This window comes from Lactuca virosa, chromosome 2, assembly GCF_052849685.1.
Source record: "Lactuca virosa cultivar CGN04683 chromosome 2, Lactuca_virosa_CGN04683_v6, whole genome shotgun sequence".
NCBI lineage: Eukaryota > Viridiplantae > Streptophyta > Magnoliopsida > Asterales > Asteraceae > Lactuca > Lactuca virosa.
In genome coordinates, this window is record NC_136427.1 from 217,809,782 (window position 1) to 217,829,544 (window position 19,763).

Below are 19,763 nucleotides of genomic sequence, written 5' to 3' on the forward strand. Positions count from 1 at the left end.
CCTCTACTCGCTTCTACTCGTCAAGTTTGGAAAAGACTCGACGGATTCTTCTTCGATACTATCATCGAGTCTAATCTTCATCCGACTCGCCGAGTTGTATGAACAACTCGTCGAGTTCCCTTTCAATAGAAGAACACACCCAGTCTTTGACTCGCCGAGTCGTATGAACAACTCGTCGAGTCCGACTGCTTCCAGATCCAAGTCTTAACTCACTGAGTCCTTACTCTACTCACTGATTCACCCTAAACTCTCAAATCGGGGAAAAACCGAGGACTCGCGAATCGACTCGCCGAGTCTGAAGAACAACTCGTCGAGTCCCAAGCATGCCAAACTATACAGTCGATTTTTCTCAATTCCAATGCATCCAATTCATAGATCTGGGGTCCTAGGACTGATTTCACACGTAAAGTTTCTAACTTTACGTTCATGCATGCTCATGATAAGCTAAAATGCCCAATAAGGAGCTAAAAGAGGAGATCTAGGTTTGGAATGGGTGCTTAGCTCAATAAAGGTGGCAACCTTGAGCTTAAGGAGTCCTGAAGTGCTTAGATCTAAAACCCATTCGTCTTAACTACCCATAAATCGACCTCAAAGTCTAGAAAAGGCTCAAAAGCAAGACTAGCAAGCTTTTATGGAGATCTACATGATGACAAGCAAAGATTCGAGCTTTATATCTTGATGGAAGCTGGAAAGACACACTAAACTCAGATCTTCTTTGCTCCTCTTGAGAACCCCTCTTCTCTCTTCTTCTTCTAACTTCAAAATGCACCAAAATCCTCCACAAAATGAGAAATACTCCAAGAATGCTTAAAGGGAGGCTAGGGTTTAGTAAGGGACGTTCTGAGGGTGATGGAGGCTGGTTTGAGGCGCATAATGATGTTTAAATAGGGTGCAAACCCTTGAAATTAGGGTTTCATTCAGACTGGCAGACTCGCCGAGTCTGAGAATATGGACTCGTCGAGTTGCCAACTTAAACCACGTGCAAATCTCGTCTCTACTCGACGAGTCGGGCTACTGACTCGTCGAGTACCCCTTAAGAAATGAAAATTACTTTATTTAAATCACATACCAGAAATGGGGCGTTACAACTCTCCCCCACTTGTCTTAGACTTCGTCCTCGAAGTCTGCTGCTACTGAATCTGAGAATAACTCTGGATAATGCTCCCTCATCTCCTCATCGGTCTCCCACGTCCACTCTGAACCCTTTCGGTGCTGCCACTGCACCTTCACTAACTGAACCACCTTGTTCCTCAAGGTCTTCGTCTTTCGATCCAAGATCGCAACTGGTCTCTCGATATAATTCAGGCTGCTATCAACCTGAATATCCTCCAAGGGTACAACTGCTGACTCGTCCACCAAACACTTCCTCAACTGAGAAACATGGAAAGTGTTGTGGATCTGGCTAAGCTCTGCTGGAAGGTCCAACCGATAAGCAACCCGACCCACCCGGGCCAAAACCCTAAAAGGACCAATAAACCTAGGGCCCAGCTTGCCCCTCTTCCGGAACCTGATAACACCCTTCCAGGGTGATACCTTCAGGAGGACCATATCGCCCACCTGAAACTCCAAGTCCGAACGCCTCCTGTTGGCTTAACTCTTCTGCCGACTCTGCGCAGTCTGCAATCTGCTACGGACCTGCTGGATCAACTCTGTGGTCTTGAGCACCACCTCGGTACTCCCGAGACTCGCTGACCGACCTCGCCCCAACAAATCAGGGTCCTACACTTTCTCCCGTAGAGCATCTCGAAAGGAGAGCGGTCAATACTAGCGTGGTAACTGTTGTTATACGAAAATTCCGCTAATGGAAGATACGTATCCCAACTGCCACCAAAATCTAGGACACATGCCCGAAGCATGTCCTCGAGAGTCTGCATCGTCCTCTCGCTCTGCCCGTCCGTCTGGGGGTGGAAAGCGGTGCTAAAATGAAGACGAGTCCCCATCTCGTCATGAAACCGCTTCCAAAACCTGGAAGTAAAACGGGCGTCTCGGTCTGATACTACTGATACAGGCACCCCATGCCATGCCACTACCTCGCGCACATAGATATCGGCTAGCTTCTCGGTCGATATGCTCTCCTGAATCGGTATGAAATGCGCGCTCTTGGTCAGCCGATCCACTATGACCCAAATCGAGTCAACTCCACGTGCGGTCCTGGGAAGCTTAGTGATGAAATCCATAGTGATATCCTTCCATTTCCACACAGGAATGTCTAACGGCTGCATCTGTCTGTGGGGTCTCTGGTGTTCTGCCTTGACCTTCCTGCAGGTCAGGCATCTCTCTACGTACCAGGCTACGTCCCGCTTCATGCAGGGCCACCAATAATCGGGTCAAAGATCTCTATACATATTCGTCGCCCCTGGATGGATGGAGAACCGGGACTTGTGGGCCTCATCCATCAACACCTTCCGTACTCCTCCCCAATACAGCACCCAGACTCTCCCATGAAGGGTCAACAATCCTCGACTGTCATAATCGAAAGAAGCTACCCGGCCCACAATCCTCTCACACTTCTGCCTCTCCTCTTTCAGGCCCTCGACCTATGCCTCTCTAATCTGCTCCAACAATTGAGTAATCACTGTCATCCTCAAAAAAACATCCCTGATCGGGGCTGCTACCGCCTTGCGGCTCAGGGCGTCGGCCACTACGTTAGCCTTACCCGGATGATAAAGGATCTCACAATCATAGTCCTTTACCACATCTAACCATCGACGCTGCCTCATGTTTAGATTCGGCTGGTCCATGAGGTACCTCAGACTCTTGTGATCCGTGTAAATGGTACAGCGGACCCCATAGAGGTAATGTCTCCAAATCTTGAGGGCAAACACCACTGCCCCCAGCTCTAAATCGTGCGTCGGATAGTTAGCGTCGTGAGGCTTCAACTGTCTAGAGGCATAAGCTATCACATGCCCTCGCTGCATCAACACTGCTCCCATCCCTGTGATCGAAGCATCACAATAGACTACAAAGTCATCCACTCCCTCTAGCAGGGTAAGAATCGGCGCCTCACACAAACGCTATCTGAGGGTCTCAAATGCTGCCTGCTGCTCAGGCCCCCAGCGAAACACCACCGACTTCCTAGTCAGTCGGGTGAGTGGAACTGCTATCTTGGAGAAGTCCTGGATGAATCTCCTGTAGTACCCTGCCAAACCTAGGAAGCTCCGAATCTCAGATGGAGACCTCAGGACCTCCCACTGCATCACGGCCTCTATCTTGGCCGGATCTACTAGTATACCCTTCTGGTTGACGAGGTGTCCAAGGAACTGCACCTCGCGCAACCAGAACTCGCACTTGGAGAACTTCGCGAAAAGTCTCTCCTTCCTCAAAGTCTCTAGCACCTCCCTCAGGTGCTCCTCATGCTGCTCCTGAGTCTTGGAATAAACCAAGATGTCGTCGATGAACACTATCACAGACCGATCCAACATCGGCCTGCATACGCGGTTCATGAGATCCATGAACGCGGCTGGAGCATTGGTGAGCCCAAACGGCATCACCACAAACTCATAATGACCATAGCGGGTCCTAAAAGCGGTCTTCTGCATATCTTCACCTCTGACCCGCATCTGATGATACCTGGAGCGCAAATCAATCTTGGAGAACCAAGATGCTCCCTGAAGCTGATCAAACAAGTCATCTATCCTCGGGAGTGGGTAACGGTTCTTCACCGTTACTTTGTTCAGCTCCCGGTAATCTATACACATACGGTGCGACCCATCCTTCTTCCTTACGAACAGGATCGGGGCTCCCCATGGTGAACTACTCGGTCTGATGAAACCCTTGTCTAGCAGCTCCTGCAGCTGTGTAGACAACTCCTGCATCTCTGGAGGAGCCAACCAATACGGTGCCTTGGCTATCGGAGCCGCACCCGGAACCAGGTCAATCCGAAACTCAACCTGTCTCTCCGGAGGTATCCCAGGCAGATCCTCTGGAAATACATCCGGGTACTCACGTACCACCGGTACATCGTCAACACTCGCCTTTCCCTTCTCCCGGGCATCTAAAACATAGGCGACGTACCCTGCGCAACCCTGCTAGAAGTAGCGCCTCGCTCTCGCTGCTGAACAAAGAATCGGTCCGTGCTGTGGCTTTTCACCCTGAATCACTAACTCTCCCCCACTAGGAGTGCGAACCCTCACTAACTACAGCTCGCAATCAATCACTGCCCCATTGGGGCTCAGCCAATCCATACCCACTATAACCTTGTTCCCTCGCAGCGGAATAGGAACCAGGTCTACCGAAAACTGCTCATCGAACAACCGAAGCGAACACCCCTTATGTACTCTCGCGACCCTGACGGTCCTGTCATCAGCTATCTCAACCTCAACTGGACAATCCAGCTCCCCCGGAGCTCTGCTAAACCTCTTGGTAAGCGCAAGTGAAACAAATGATCGGGTAGCCCCCGAATCAAACAATACTATAGCTGAAATGTCGTTCACTAAGAACGACCCTATACGAAAACATATAATCATGAGAAACAACCAATATCAAAATAGAAATAGGAGAAAGATACATACCCATCACCACGTCAGGAGTCGCTTGCGCATCCTCTGCTTTCATCTGAAAAGCTCTACTCTTCGCCACTGGCGTCTCACTCCGGCCCTGACGGCCGTCTGTAATCCTCAATGTTGCAGGGGCAGGTGCCACCACCTTCCCTGTTGCTGCTAAACTCGGACACTGGGACTTTTTATGTCCCCTCTGATTGCAATGGAAGCAAATCAGATCAGATGCTGCGGTAACGGTGGGAGTAGCTGTACAATCTCTGCTCATATGCCCAGTCCGGCCGCACTTGTAGCAACCGGAACTCCCTGCCTTGCACGCCCCATCGTGCAATCTCCCACACTTGCCACACTGATTGTGGCTCTGCTGTCCTCTAGATCTGTGATCTGATACCTTGGGCTTTTTGCCCGAACTCCCTGTGCCAGATGCCGCCTCTGGCTTCCTCTTCTTCTCCATCTCTAAATCAATCTCTCTCACGAGCCCTAGCAATCATGTCATCTAGCGTTTTACAGCTGGACCGGCTCACAAACTGGCGGATATCGCTCCACAACATCTCATGATAACGGGCCTTCTTCATTTCCTCATCAGCTGCGTACTGAGGAACGAGAAGAGCCCTCTCCCTGAACTTGGCGGTAATCTCTGCCACTTTCTCCGTAGTCTGGGTGAGATCCTGAAACTCCCTGGCTAACTGTTGCACCTCGATAACCGGTGCAAACTCGGCTCTGAACCTGGTAGTAAAATCAGCCCAAGTCAGCGCATTAAGTGTTGCGTCATCCCCGACGACATGCCCGATCTCCTCCCACCAATCTCGTGCCTTGTCCTTCAGAAGACATGATGCTAATCTGACCTTGTCCCCATCAGGACATCTGCTGGTGCGGAATACGTTGGCGACATCTGCCAACCACCTAGTACTCGCTATGGGGTCCCGCGCCCCATGATAGTCAGGAGCTCCACAGGCTCTGAACTCCCTGAAAGTGAGTGTGCGCGACCCCATCATGGTCGCCACCTCAGCACGAAAGGTGCTCAACCTCTCATCCATCAGCTCCAAAATACCCTCCTTGATCGAACCAAAGATCACAGGAGTCTGCTCAAGTATGATGCGAGTAATCTCTGAAGAGAGAAACTCCCTAGTCTGCTCATCCAAGTGCTCGGCCCCCGAGCCTGATCCTGATCCCTCACCGACACCTGAACTGTCGACTGCTGGTCTAGGGCGTAAAACCACCATTCTGAAACACATAGAGACAAACGTCAGAAATACTGATATATCTCGAGGGATCACTATTACTGCAAGTTTCCTGGTCTCGCCTTGGCCTTCCTTGATTCAAGTACGGATCCTCTGCTTTCAGTAGTACGGGCCCATACTACCTTCCACATCTATCCGTACTTTCCTCAAGAACTGCCTCGACTCCACCAAGTCGCTACTACTGCTACTGATCTCTACTACTCTCATCCTAGGCTTGCCCTAGGGAAATCTCTGACTCAACCAAAACCAGTCCTCAGCTGCTGAAGGCCTCCTTGTAATGCCAATTAGTCATTACCTGAATACCATCACATGTGACGAGACTCAGATAATCCTTCGAGTAAAAGACTCGTCCCTACAACGGTTAGACTCAAACAAGATCTACGCAATAGGGCCAAATCCAGCACTCTGAGATTATTCGACCCTGATCACATGTGACGTGACGTATTCACCTAATGGCTAACTCTCATCACTCAGAGTCCCACAAAGCACAAAGCAAGCAACATTCAGACACAGGAAACTACTCAAGCATATCTATCCTCATAACGAGGAACTGTACTAGCATACAATGTTAAACTCATACTATCAGGCATAACCCTAACAGGCTATCCTACTACTGTCTACTCAATACAAAGCTGAAGCACATAAAGCAGGCACATAAGTCATCCTCCTAGATACTTAGTCCTATTCTAGCATGCTGTTCTACTGAAACTAAAACAGATAATCATAATATAAACTTGTATGGGTAATTTGGGAGTACTTACTTGAGCTCGGCTGATTGCATGCACCACACCTTTTTTTTCTCCTTTCAAAGTTCTTTTCTTTTTAAGTTTCTTTATCAAAAAAAAATTTCGAAAATGTTTTTCTTTTGAAAACCTTTTACCATTTCTTTAGTTTGAGTTCAGACACACCCGAAAGTGTATCAGAATCCCTCAAATCAAGTCTCTGATACCAACTTGAAGCATCCCAAAAATACGACCCAAAATTTTTGTTTTAATATTACTAAAAATCACAACATCGAGTGTCATATATAATAAGAACCATGGAATGAGTAACTCAAAAGTCACAGTAACTGTGTCAAAACAAAATTGTATCAATCATATCAAAATATCTGAATAAAACTCCCAGGATAAAACTGAAGTTGTGGTGTGTGCGATGCCATCAACCCGAGCTCTTCCCTTTGCTAGCGAAAGTACCTGAAACTAAAACTGAAACTGTAAGCACAAAGCTTAGTGAGCTCCCCCAAACTACCACATACCATACAATAACATATAAAACACATATTGGGCCTTGCCCACTGCATCGGACCAAAGTCCGGAAACTGCATCGGACCGAAGTCCGGAAACTAGCCAGGGCCTTGCCCTCTGCATCGGACCGAAGTCCGGAAACTGACTGAACATGGCATAACATAAACATGCCAACTAACATGAATACATATACTGCATACTGCATCGGACCAGAGTCCGGAACACATAACACAAAACATGCTTGAATCACAAAGACATCAAGCGCTCTAACTACTGCATCGGACTAAGGTCCGGAACTACTGCTAACTAAACGGGCTGGCATTGTGGCCGTAGACCCGTTCCTACTGGAAGGAAAACTCACCTCGCAACGCTGGCTGCCGAGATGCTAGATCTGAAACTGCCTGACTGCTGCTCCGGAACTCCCCGGCTACAAATCCCATAGACACTAAATCAAATACTGATAACAAATCACAGGGTAAAATGACTATTTACCCCTGGACAAGTCAACTTCCAAGTCAAAGTCAACTTTCAGTTGACCAGACTCGCCGAGTTGGACCGCCAACTCGTCGAGTCCCCATCAACCATTCTAATCCTCTACTCGCTTCTACTCGTCGAGTTTGGCAAATACTCGACGGGTTCTTCTTCGATACTATCATCGAGTCTAATCTTCATCCGACTCGCCGAGTTGTATGAACAACTCGTCGAGTTCCCTTTCAACAGAAGAACACACCCAGTCTTTGACTCGCCGAGTCGTATGAACAACTCGTCGAGTCCGACTGCTTCCAGATCCAAGTCTTAACTCACTGAGTCCTTACTCTACTCACTAATTCATCCTAAACTCTCAAATCGGGGAAAAAGCGAGGACTCGCGACTCGACTCGCCGAGTCTGAAGAACAACTCGTCGAGTCCCAAGCATGCCAAACTATACAATCGATTTTTCTCAATTCCAATGCATCCAATTCATAGATCTGGGGTCCTAGGACTGATTTCACACGTAAAGTTTCTAACTTTACGTTCATGCATGCTCATGATAAGCTAAAATGCCCAATAAGGAGCTAAAAGAGGAGATCTAGGTTTGGAATGGGTGCTTAGCTCAATAAAGGTGGCAACCTTGAGCTTAAGGAGTCCTGAAGTGCTTAGATCTGAAACCCATTCGTCTTAACTACCCATAAATCGACCTCAAAGTCTAGAAAAGGCTCAAAAGCAAGACTAGCAAGCTTTTATGGAGATCTACATGATGACAAGCAAAGATTCGAGCTTTATATCTTGATGGAAGCTGGAAAGACACACTAAACTCAGATCTTATTTGCTCCTCTTGAGAACCCCTCTTCTCTCTTCTTCTTCTAACTTCAAAATGCACCAAAATCCTCCACAAAATGAGAAATACTCCAAGAATGCTTAAAGGGAGGCTAGGGTTTAGTAAGGGACGTTCTGAGGGTGATGGAGGCTGGTTTGAGGCGCATAATGATGTTTAAATAGGGTGCAAACCCTTGAAATTAGGGTTTCATTCAGACTGGCAGACTCGCCGAGTCTGAGAATATGGACTCGTCGAGTTGCCAACTTAAACCACGTGCAAATCTCGTCTCTACTCGACGAGTCGGGCTACTGACTCGTCGAGTACCCCTTAAGAAATGAAAATTACTTTATTTAAATCACATACCAGAAATGGGGCGTTACAATTAGAGGTGCAAATTGCAAAGGCTAAATCTTATTTCACTTTTAATTACCTTACAGTTAAATCATAAACGCCTCATTTAAAAAGATCAATGAATGATTAAACGATTTATAATCAAATAATAGTCTGTAATGATATATCAACAATTCAAATTTATCAATTTTATGGAATATAGCAAAATGAATTTTAATAAGCTTTATCAACTACATAATTGTCATCTATAGGACTATTTCCATGTAATCGATTGTGAACATCCAACACAACTGAAGACCTATAAAATTAAACTTCGACATGCACTCCATTACATCACCCTGGAAACACACCCAATGAATCTTTTTAAAATTCTAGGTATACAATTTGAGGTGGAATGAACATTAACATGCACCATCTTGCAAACTCCATTATAATTTATATGACATGGACCATTGGGTTTAGAATTTAGATGTTTAGTTGCATAACTTCCTTTTGGGACCCCGCTGAACATAATTATAACTTTCATTAAAAGAAAATGCAAAACTTTAAAGTAAATTGAACCACCATTTTAAAATCATGAAGTATGAACTATGCTAGTTGTATCCATTCTTGTTTTGTATTGTTCTGAAGTAGTTTTGTTGCTCATGTGAATCAAGAGGCAATGATTAGAGCATCTTCATATATAATATTTTTCATTCCAACCAAAATCATAAATATACAGTATAAATTTGGATAATAAAAAAGAAGAAAATGAAGCAATATTTCTTACCATAAACTTTTATATTTCCTTCTCATCATCATCTTCCTCTTTCTTATTACTTATGCTCTCCATACACAATTTTTTTGTATGGAGTTTTCTAATCTACTTATCAACCACTCACACAACTCTTTAAACCATTATAATAAAAATTTACCATTGTGAACTATATATATCTCAATTTTAATCAATTGGTAAGTATCATAAGTTAAAAAAAAACTATTGAGTGGTAGTTGTTAATTAGATGCTAGTGAAAAGTTATGTAGGTTTAAATAGATATTATGGAATCATTATTATAAAGAAATATGAAAAGACATGGAACTTTCATATGATTGTGGTGATAGAAAAAAATGTCTCTTTTATAAGTATAGTATGATATAGATATAGATATAGATACTAAATAACACATTCAACAACAAGCTGCAAAATTTTGTAAAAGAAATTAATATGTTTTTGCAAAATAAATTTCTTTTTTGTTTTGGAAAAATGATGTGAAAAATTAATAGATTTTTTAAGGGATAATAACTTAAAAAGATAATTTATTTTTTTGTTTGTACACATGTAATCACTGAGTTTATATATATATATATATATATATATATATATATATATATATATATATATATTTCCATTGAACTTGTTTGAAGTGTTCAAAAAAACATTCTTATGACCTGCTATAGTAGGTTTTTGGCCTATTTGTATAACGCCCGGTCTCTGGTACGCATTTATTTACAAATTATTCATTTTTATAAAGCTACTCGACGAGTTGGAAGCCCCAGACTCGTCGAGTAGAATTGAGTTTTTGGACGCGGGATTTCAACCACCTATTCGACGAGTCAAGAGCCCTCGACTCAGCGAGTAGGCCTGTCAGAGTGAAACCCTAATTTCGGGGTTTTGCACCCTATTTAAGCATCTTAATCCCCACCTTTTGGCCTCATTTCCAGCCTCCAAGTCCTAAACCCTAAACCCTAGAACATTTTGTGAGTGTGTGAGCCATTCTTGAGTGATTTTGTGTGTTCTTGAAGCTAGAAGAAGAAGAAGGAGCTAGAAGGTTCAAGGAGAAGATAGTAGATCCAGGGATTTCCTTCCATCCTTATCACTTTCTGGTAATCAAGTCTCTAGCTTAATCATTCATTCATTAGATCTACTTACTTCCATTTTTGTGAGGGTTTTGGTTCAAAAACCTTGGTCTTTGGGATTTGGATGTCCCAAGTGACTTACATTTCAGATCTGGGATTTAGAAGGGGTTCCATGGCATAAAGGTGCAAACTTTATGACCATGGAAGCCCCATGCAAGCTTAAAAGCGTTATTATGGTCTTTTTAGCCCTAAAAGGCCATGCATGGAAGGAAAGCTTGGAACTTTATGTGTCCAGCTGATGTCTAAGGCCTATATCTATTATAGTGTGCTTTGGTTTAGAGTATTATGGCTTGTGGACCAAGATCTATGTTCTAGAGAGTTAGGGTTTGAGCTAAACCCATATAGAAGGACTAATAGCGGGTAAAGTTGGAAACTTTACCCTTAAAAGTGTATTCCCAATGTGTAGGTGAAGTATGGAGTTTAGATCTGAAGGGTAGGAGCTTAATCCATTGAGATGGCTCAATCAGACAGAGGAACTCGGCGAGTCCATAGAGGGACTCGATGAGGTGAGTTGGTTTGTCCCGTTTTAGCTTAAGGTAGAACTCGACGAGTCGATGAAGGGACTCGACGAGTTAAATCGGTAGATCGCGACTGTGAGTAGCCTGGGAACTCGACGAGTCAGGGGGGGACTCGACGAGTTAGATCGCGATTTCAGGTTCTAGGACTCGACGAGTTGATGGAGCAACTCGACGAGTTGGGTCAACCAGAAGGTTGACTTTGACTCAAGCGTTGACTTTGACCAGGGGTAAGATGGTCATTTTACCCTAAGAAGGATTATCATATTTTGATTAAGTGTTATTATGAAATTGATAGTCGGGGAGTCGTCGGAGCATCAGTCAGAGATTCCTCACACGAGATTTCACAGTTAGCATACGAGGTGAGTTTCCTTCAGTAGGAACGGGTCTACGACACCAAGGTCGGCCCGTATATGTGATATGTTAGTAGCTGAGTGTGGGCGGGGCCCGAATCTCGTAGTATTATTTGAGTATAGATATGTGATTGCTTGATAGGAATAGATATATTGGTTGTCTGTGTGATACTTGTATGCATGTTAGTAGCGGAGTGTGGGCAGGGCCCGAATCTCCTAGACAGCGGAGTGTGGGCGGGGCCCGTATCTCCTAGTTGCATGATATGTGTATGGTATGTGGTAGTTTGGGGAGACTCACTAAGCTTCGTGCTTACAGTTTTCAGTTTTGGTTTCAGGTACTTCCGGTAGCAAGGGGAAGGGCTCGGGATGATTGCAGTGCACACACGATTTGTTCAGCCTGGGATATTTATACTCTGATATTTTGATATACATTGATATGATGTTTGAGATATTATGACATGTGTTTTGGATAACTATGGTTTTATTAATAATTAAAAACGAAATTTTTGGTCTGTATTTTTGGGATGTTTCAATTTGGCAGCTTCGGCGAAGCTTTGCAGCTCCAGTGAGACTCCGATCATCTTCTCCGGTGAGTCTCCGACCAACAATGCTTTTTCGGCGATATTTCGGTCATTTTCTCTGGCCACTATTAAAACTGATCATTGTTCATCATCTTTAACCTCCAATCCACCATTACAATCAAGACCTTCAACACCAAAAACCACCTGCTTTTTTCCGACGAGATTTCGGCCATCGCCTTCCATCGCCTCTGTCGTGGTTGTCGGCATTTGCCGAAACCTTAGCACCCTCCGGTACCGACTTTGTTGGAATTCCAAATCGGCTCCCCCGAAGCCACCATCAACAGTCGTCGCCCTCTAAAGCTTGTCATCTCTGCTTCATCCGGTTCCAAACCTTCACCACCACAAACCACAGCCCCTCCCTCTTTCTCAGATCTCCGGTTTCTCCTCCGGATCTCTCTCGTTTCCCTCTCCAATCCTCCATTTCTTAGTTATTTTCTCTGTTTCTTACCCTTTTTCTCTACCAACAGTCGCCAGAAAAATAATAATCACCGGAGAAGATTACCAGAGCCTCAAATACGCCAGAAACCGGCTAACCCTACTATAGCATGTCATAAAAATGTTTTTTGAACCATTCAAACAAATTTAATAGGAAAACATGGACAAAATAAAATTCATTGATTAAATATATACAAATCAAAAAATATGTTACACTTTTATATCATTATCTTTTTCATAGAAATTATAAATTCCATTTTACAATATAAATGACTTTTTTATATAAATAGTAAAAATAACGATTTTAAAATTTTATTTTGGTTACAAATATAACAAAACCCGTTAATTACTTTGTAGAAAATAGCCAAAAAAAAACCCCAATTACAAAAATAGCCTGCAAAATCGCAGATGGATTAATGCGAACGTACAAGTCGCTAAAGCACATCAATGCTTTACCGAATTGTACGTTCGCAGATGGACTAGTCCATCTGCTATTTCACATTCCATCTGCGATTTCACATTTTTTGCAGGTATAAAAACGTAATTTTTTTTTGTTTGTTTCATTTTTCACACTTTTCGTTGGAGAACTCTCTCTCTTGAAGCATTATGGACGATTTGACAAAGCAAATATTCATTCATTTTATTAAAGAGATTTTAAACAAATTTTCCAAAAGAAATAACAACAAAAGTGATAATTTTTTGCAAGACTCTATATATAATATGGTTGTTTCATAGTCAAACCCTATCAATTTCGTTGTAAAAATTATTAAAAATAATAATAATAATAATAAATACGAAATCGCAGATGAACTGAGAGAAAATCGCAAATGAACTTAGTTCATTTGCGATTTTAGTCACTTGTACCCCCTATTTATACCAGAAAAAATCAATATATATATATATATATATATATATATATATATATATATATATATATATATATATATATATATCGTCTGCGAATGTACAAGTCGCTAAAGCACCGATGTGCTTTAGCGACTTGTATGCGATGGCTTGGTGAAATTACAGATGGGCTTAATTCTTCTGCGATTTTAATGGCTATTTTTGTAATTTGAGTTTTTTTTACTATTTTCTACAAAGTAATTAACGATTTTGATTATATTTGTAATTTTCTCTTTAATTGGTGATCCATCGTTAAACATATTTGGAAACATAATTACATAATATACCCATATTAACGTAAACTATACAAAGCAAAGACAATTTATTGTAATAGGGAAGCTAGAACCAGAAGCATTATTGATGGTTGCTATACATTTCGTAGGTGCGTAAACAATCAACGTTGTATGCCAAATAAGTGACGAATCATGGTTATATCAGCCAGAATTTGTATCAAAAGATCCTATACAACCTCATGTATTGCCTACGCTCAAACATTCAAACCCCAATCAATTCAAGAAACCCACAATGTCACTCAATTCGACATGTTCGAAGTCAACTCCAAACTCAAGGAGCTCGTAAAATCAGATAGGTTGAGTGACGCCCGCCAACTGTTTGATAAATTACCTCACAGAGATGAAATCACATGGACCACCATAATATCTGGCTACGTAAAGACCTCCAATTCATCTGAAGCCTTGTCTTTATTCTCCAACATGTGGGTCGACCCCTCTCAACGAATGGACCCCTTCGTATTCAGTCTAGCACTCAAGGCATGCGCTCTCAGTTTCAGTGCTAAACAAGGCGAATCACTTCATGGGTACTCAGTAAAAACCGATCTCGTTAGTTCCGTCTTTGTAGGCAGCGCTCTTTTAGACATGTATATGAAAACCGGGAAAGTAAACGAAGGCTGTAAAGTGTTCGATGAAATGCCTATAAGAAATGTGGTCTCGTGGACTGCAATTATAACTGGGTTAGTTCGTGCTGGTTTCAACACCGAAGGGATCTCATATTTTTCTAACTTATTACAAAATGGTATGTCATATGATTCCTACACAATAGCTATCGCATTAAAAGCATGTGCAGATGCTTGTTTATTACGTAGTGGTAAAGAAATTCACACACAAACATTGAAGAAAGGTTTTGATACAACATCATTTGTGGCCAACTCTCTTACCACCATGTATAACAAATGTGGAAAAGGTGAATACGCGTTACACTTATTTGATAAAATCAAAACAAAAGATGTTGTTTCATGGACAACAATGATCACATCATATGTTCAAACGGGTCAAGAACATAACGCGATTAACGCGTTCTTGCGTATGCAAGAATCAGAGGTGAGTCCTAACGAGTACACTCTGGCAGGACTCATCTCTGCTTGTGCAAATCTTGCACGGATAGATTTCGGTACACAATTTCACGCGCGTGTTTTACGTAGTGGTTTTATAAAGTTTATGTCGGTGGCTAATTCCATCATGACAATGTATTCAAAATGTGGAAAGTTAGATTCATCATCAATAGTTTTTCAAGAAATGAGACAAAAAGATATTGTTTCATGGAGCACTATAATTGGAGGACATGCTCAAATGGGTTTTGGAGATGAAGCTTTTAAGTATCTTTCTTTAATGAGAAACGAAGGATTAAAACCGAATGAATTTGCTTTTGCTAGTGTTTTAAGCGTATGTGGGACCATGGCGATTCTTGATTTAGGCAAACAACTTCATGCTCATTGTCTATGTGTAGGTCTTGATCATGAACCCATGGTTCAAAGTGGTTTAATCAATATGTATTCGAAATGTGGGTCCATTTTAGAAGCTTTAAAGGTTTTCAATGAGGTTAAATGTAACGATATTGTGTCATGGACTGCAATGGTCAACGGGTACGCAGAACACGGGTTGAGTCAACAAGCTATTGACCTCTTCGAGCGGCTCATTGGGTCCGGTTTAAAACCGGACGGAATCACATTCATTGGGGTTCTAACCGCGTGTAGCCACGCGGGTTTAGTTGACTTAGGCTTTCGATACTTTGACCTAATTAAAAAATATAACCTAAGTTTATCTAAAGAACATTATGGTTGTATGATCGATTTACTTTGTAGATCGGGTCGATTACGTGAGGCTGAAAACATGATAAATGACATGCCGTTTAGTGGCGATGATGTTGTGTGGTCAACCGTGTTGAGAGCTTGTAGATTACACGGTGATGTTGACTTTGGGCGGCGGGCAGCCGCCAAGGTTCTTGAGAAAACCCCAAATTGCCCTTCGACTTATATTACTTTGGCGAATTTGTATTCGGCTAAAGGGAGGTGGAAAGAAGCGGCAGATTTGAGGAGATTAATGAGGATAAAAGGTGTTGTTAAGGAACCGGGGTGGTCTTGGATTAAGGTTAAAGATTGTGTTTTTGCATTTTCGGCGGGAGATCATTCGCATCCTCAATGGGAAGATATAGATTGTGTTTTGAGGTTATTGTCTTTAAGGAAAGAGAAAGACTTGTTGCTATACAACATTGATGAAGTTGAGAAGATTTGGAACTCGGATAGAGACCTTGAAACTCTTTTTTGAATTAAAGTATATTCGATTAACATTCTTTTTTATAGATTTTGTAACAATAACAGTATTAGTAACATTTGACATGTTAACTGACAAATGTGTGTTGTTTACATTCATGATGTTTATAGTATTATTAATGTTGATGTCAACAATTTGGATGTCACGTGAGCACCATATAGATTGTAGAAGCCACATAAAGGGGGTAACCGATAAAACTGTTGAAAGTCATATTGGTATAATTTGAACAAATTTGTTAGTTGGTTACTTTCCCATACATTAAAATGTGAAAAAAAAAAGTGACTAATCTTGTAATAACACTCAAAATAGTTGGTTAGTAATCAACTTTCACATTCACTTCATTTTCATCACTTGAGCTCTCTTCATGAGTAAATTTCTTGGCTTCTTGAGTTCTTGTGAATATAAAGATATTATCAATTCTGCAACACGTGCTTCTAATCTTCTCTCTCTCGTGATGTACATACACATAATCCATGCTGCAATACAAGACAAAAGAGTCAGACATGACATATACAACACTTTATCCAGACAGACATCATTACATCATTACACATTCAGGACTTACCAATTAACAAAGATACGAGTCTCAAATATATCAAGTTGGAAGAGGAGACCTTTGACTTTGACTTTGATCATCAAATATCCCATCCCCAACATCAATATTATTTAAATTTTCTTTTTTCCCACGTTCCAAAGAAGTTGCTTCGTATATTCCTACACAAAAAAAAAACATTGTTAAAACCATGAAAGGTTAATAATATTTTAATTTATTGTCATAGTATTTAGTAAATGATAAGACAGTAATAGTGAAATTTGATATAAAAGTGATGTACCAAAGCCCAATAGAATGCAGCAAATCAAAAAGCCTGGTAATGAGAAGTCCATTTTGTAAAAGATTTCCATGAGAATTAAGCATCCTCCAGCAACCATTAAATGTCTTGGAGATGAGAACACCATATGCAGCCTAAATATTACATTCATACCATTAATATTATATAAAATATTAATAAATAAATAAATAGATAGTAATTAGGATTACCTTTCTTCAGCAATGCTGTCCACATAAAATATTAATATTACACCAAAGAGAATGGTGCTTGAAAAAGCCCAAACAGAAAATGGTAATTCCACATTGGTTGAGCTAGAACCCTGTTTGTTTATATAAAATAAATAAATAAGAAAAGATTATGTTTAAGTAGTAAAAACTAGAAAGAGTAATCTAGAAATGAATGTATTTAAACTTACTACAATCATGTCCCACATGGCTACTGGAAACAGAAAGCAAGTGGCAGATGCAATTGTTATAGCATGAAGCCTTCTTTTTAGTTGATTCTGCAAATTAAAAATATATGTTTAATCATGTTTTAGTTACTATAAATTGTTAAAAAGATGTTTCAATTTTTTAGAATACCTTGAGTGAGATACGTCTTGTGATTACCCTTCTTAATGCTGATAAAACTCCAGCAAATATAGGAGCTATCATGCTCTTCATGTTTAATATTTCCTGTGTTTTACCTTCAGTATCATCGCTATCATTATATGGTATTTTCTAGTTAAGTCTTTCATCAAATATAAAACTCACAACAGATTTACAGAAAAAGTTTTAAAAAAAAAAGTAAGATTTTTATGAATGAGAGGATATAGAATGGAGAATATGTAGCAGTGGCCCATCCTTGAGACAAGAAGTAGAAAGATGCCAACATTGCAAACAGCCCACCAACTTTTTTCCAAATATGCCCTTTTCTGCCATACAAAACAGCAGAAAGAACTCCAAGAACAGCACCTGAGTACTCTGCCAAAATAGCCCTGAAATGACCAAAATGACCTTAGGGAAAATGTTGCCAACTTTACTGTTTTATCAAGCAGAAAAACATACCTAACAGGGCCACAGGATTTGAGGCCTACTCCCCATAAGATGTAGTATAAAGCTGTAATCACACCATTAATAAGCGAAGGTACTACCTGAAAAGTAAGACATTTTTTAAAGAAAAAGATATATAGTAACAGAAATATTATGTCTGAAGGATTCAGATTTACCTGTGTATTTGAGAGTGGCCTTCCCTTCCATGGCTTTTGCAGAATTAAAAAGAGGATGGATGATGGAACAAGACAACTGAAGATAAAAAGTACAACAGAAGCTCCTGTTTGAGACAGATAGCTGTACATGGAATACACAGACCATATCCTCAAGAAGTTGCCAATGAAATGGATTATTTGCAAGGGAGTGTGCCTGTTGTACACATATTAATCAGTTGAAAAAACTAGCAATAAGAGGATATATTAATCTATCTCTAATCTCTATATGTTGTTTCTATGGAACTTTTGTTCTAAATCGCTCTTCATTGGAAGTTGTTCACTTCTTTCTTTTTTCGTTGCTTTTATATTTTTGATAGAAAGTACATGTGTGTGCAAAACCAAGTAGAAATTGCAACTGCTTTCATATTCATAGCAAACAATATTGGCACATTCACATCAGGAGAAAACTAGGGTACCACAAGGAAAGAGAACCATTCGACTGAAATGAGCTTTCATCGTGCACATTCTACTCTCCGTAGTACTAATTTCAATGTTTAGTGAATAGTAAAGAATGTGAGTGAGCTAAATCAACAGAATACATAGGCCAAAAAGAGTTGGAAGTACATCATTTGTAAAACCCCGATCAACAACAATACCTGAGGGCAGTTTCATTCTCTTGTGTGTAATTTTCTCCTAATTTTCTATAATCATTTGCAAAGGTTGGGCATTGGTTACCAAATCAAAAGACCTTATAACTGATACGAAATCAACAGACAAATATACCTGAAATTAGCCGCATGAGAAGAGCCTCGATCGTCAGGGCTAAGATTTGGGGACATCATCGTAAAGGGTCAAATTTGAACGAAATTGGAATGATAATAAGCTTAAGAGAGTTGAAAAAACATGTAAAAAGTCTACGAGCGACCTAGTCCCAGAAGGAATTGCTTCGAGTTGCAGAAATTTCAAAAACGAAGTTGAATCTCGTAAGCAACAAGATGACACTCATCTTCCATTCCTCTCATCGTTGGGCTCATATCTCTCTGTAAACGGCTGGGCTTGGACCAAACCCCCTAAAGTTTTCATTTAAGTATTATAATTATTCCATATCAATTATTTTTATATGCTATTAAAATGATTATACCAAAAATACTTATTAAAAATAGGTCATTTAATAAAATATTTGTCACTAAATCTACTAAACTTCACCAAATATTTTTAATATAATAGAAATTGTTATAGCAAGTGAAAATGATAGCGCAATACTACGTTATTATTTGTTTTTTCTAAGTCAAAAGGTATGCGGTCTACGGACCATATATGCAGACATCTGCAGTAGAAAGAGGTAGACCAAACGTCTGCAGTCTGAAAGAAAAATATTGTTTGTTTTTTAACATCTACATGTTGTTAGAATAAATTAAAATTTAATTAAGCTGAATTTTTTTTAAATATTAAAAGAGTTTTTCAATATTTTTATGACTTTATTATAAATAATTAACAAATATAGATCAACTTTTATGTATTATTATATAAAAAGTGAAAATAAAATGGCACGAATTAACTTATATATTTGATAAAAATCAACTAACTTTGATTACAAAGTTATACCTAAACATTGTGATTAAGGATAAAAGAATTTAACACATAAAATTGACGGAAATAAATATTGATTTAAATGAAAATCTTCAAATTTTTCATTTTACCTTTTCAATTAAATCAATTAAAAGTCGAGCATAAATATTTTTTCTAAGAAATGAATGACACTATATTAAATAATGTTTTATAAAATTTGACACAGCAAATATAAGACAATATTAGGATTTTCTTTTTTATATCTATATAAATAGCTCTAACAATCATTATTGTAATTA

The 19,763-nt window shown here is 40.4% G+C and overlaps 2 protein-coding genes across 2 annotated transcripts; one reads left to right on the forward strand and one right to left on the reverse strand.

Annotated features, from left to right (window-relative positions):
* The first annotated feature begins 13,633 nt into the window (after window positions 1–13,633).
* LOC145160207 (Tetratricopeptide repeat (TPR)-like superfamily protein) lies at window positions 13,634–16,019 on the forward strand. The gene has a single exon (XM_079079317.1). The coding sequence runs from the start codon at window positions 13,738–13,740 to the stop codon at window positions 15,871–15,873; it is 2,136 nt and encodes a 711-aa protein (XP_078935443.1). The 5' UTR covers window positions 13,634–13,737; the 3' UTR covers window positions 15,874–16,019.
* Window positions 16,020–16,077: 58 nt separating this feature from the next.
* LOC145160208 (zinc transporter) lies at window positions 16,078–18,957 on the reverse strand. Its single transcript, XM_079079318.1, has 10 exons — window positions 18,679–18,957; window positions 17,917–18,109; window positions 17,756–17,841; window positions 17,522–17,685; window positions 17,291–17,421; window positions 17,125–17,211; window positions 16,919–17,028; window positions 16,713–16,843; window positions 16,445–16,593; window positions 16,078–16,355 (listed from the first exon to the last, which is right to left on the reverse strand). Exons 1-9 carry the CDS (start codon window positions 18,735–18,737, stop codon window positions 16,475–16,477), a joined length of 1,080 nt encoding a protein of 359 aa, XP_078935444.1. The 5' UTR covers window positions 18,738–18,957; the 3' UTR covers window positions 16,078–16,355; window positions 16,445–16,474.
* Between the last annotated feature and the right edge of the window lie 806 nt (window positions 18,958–19,763).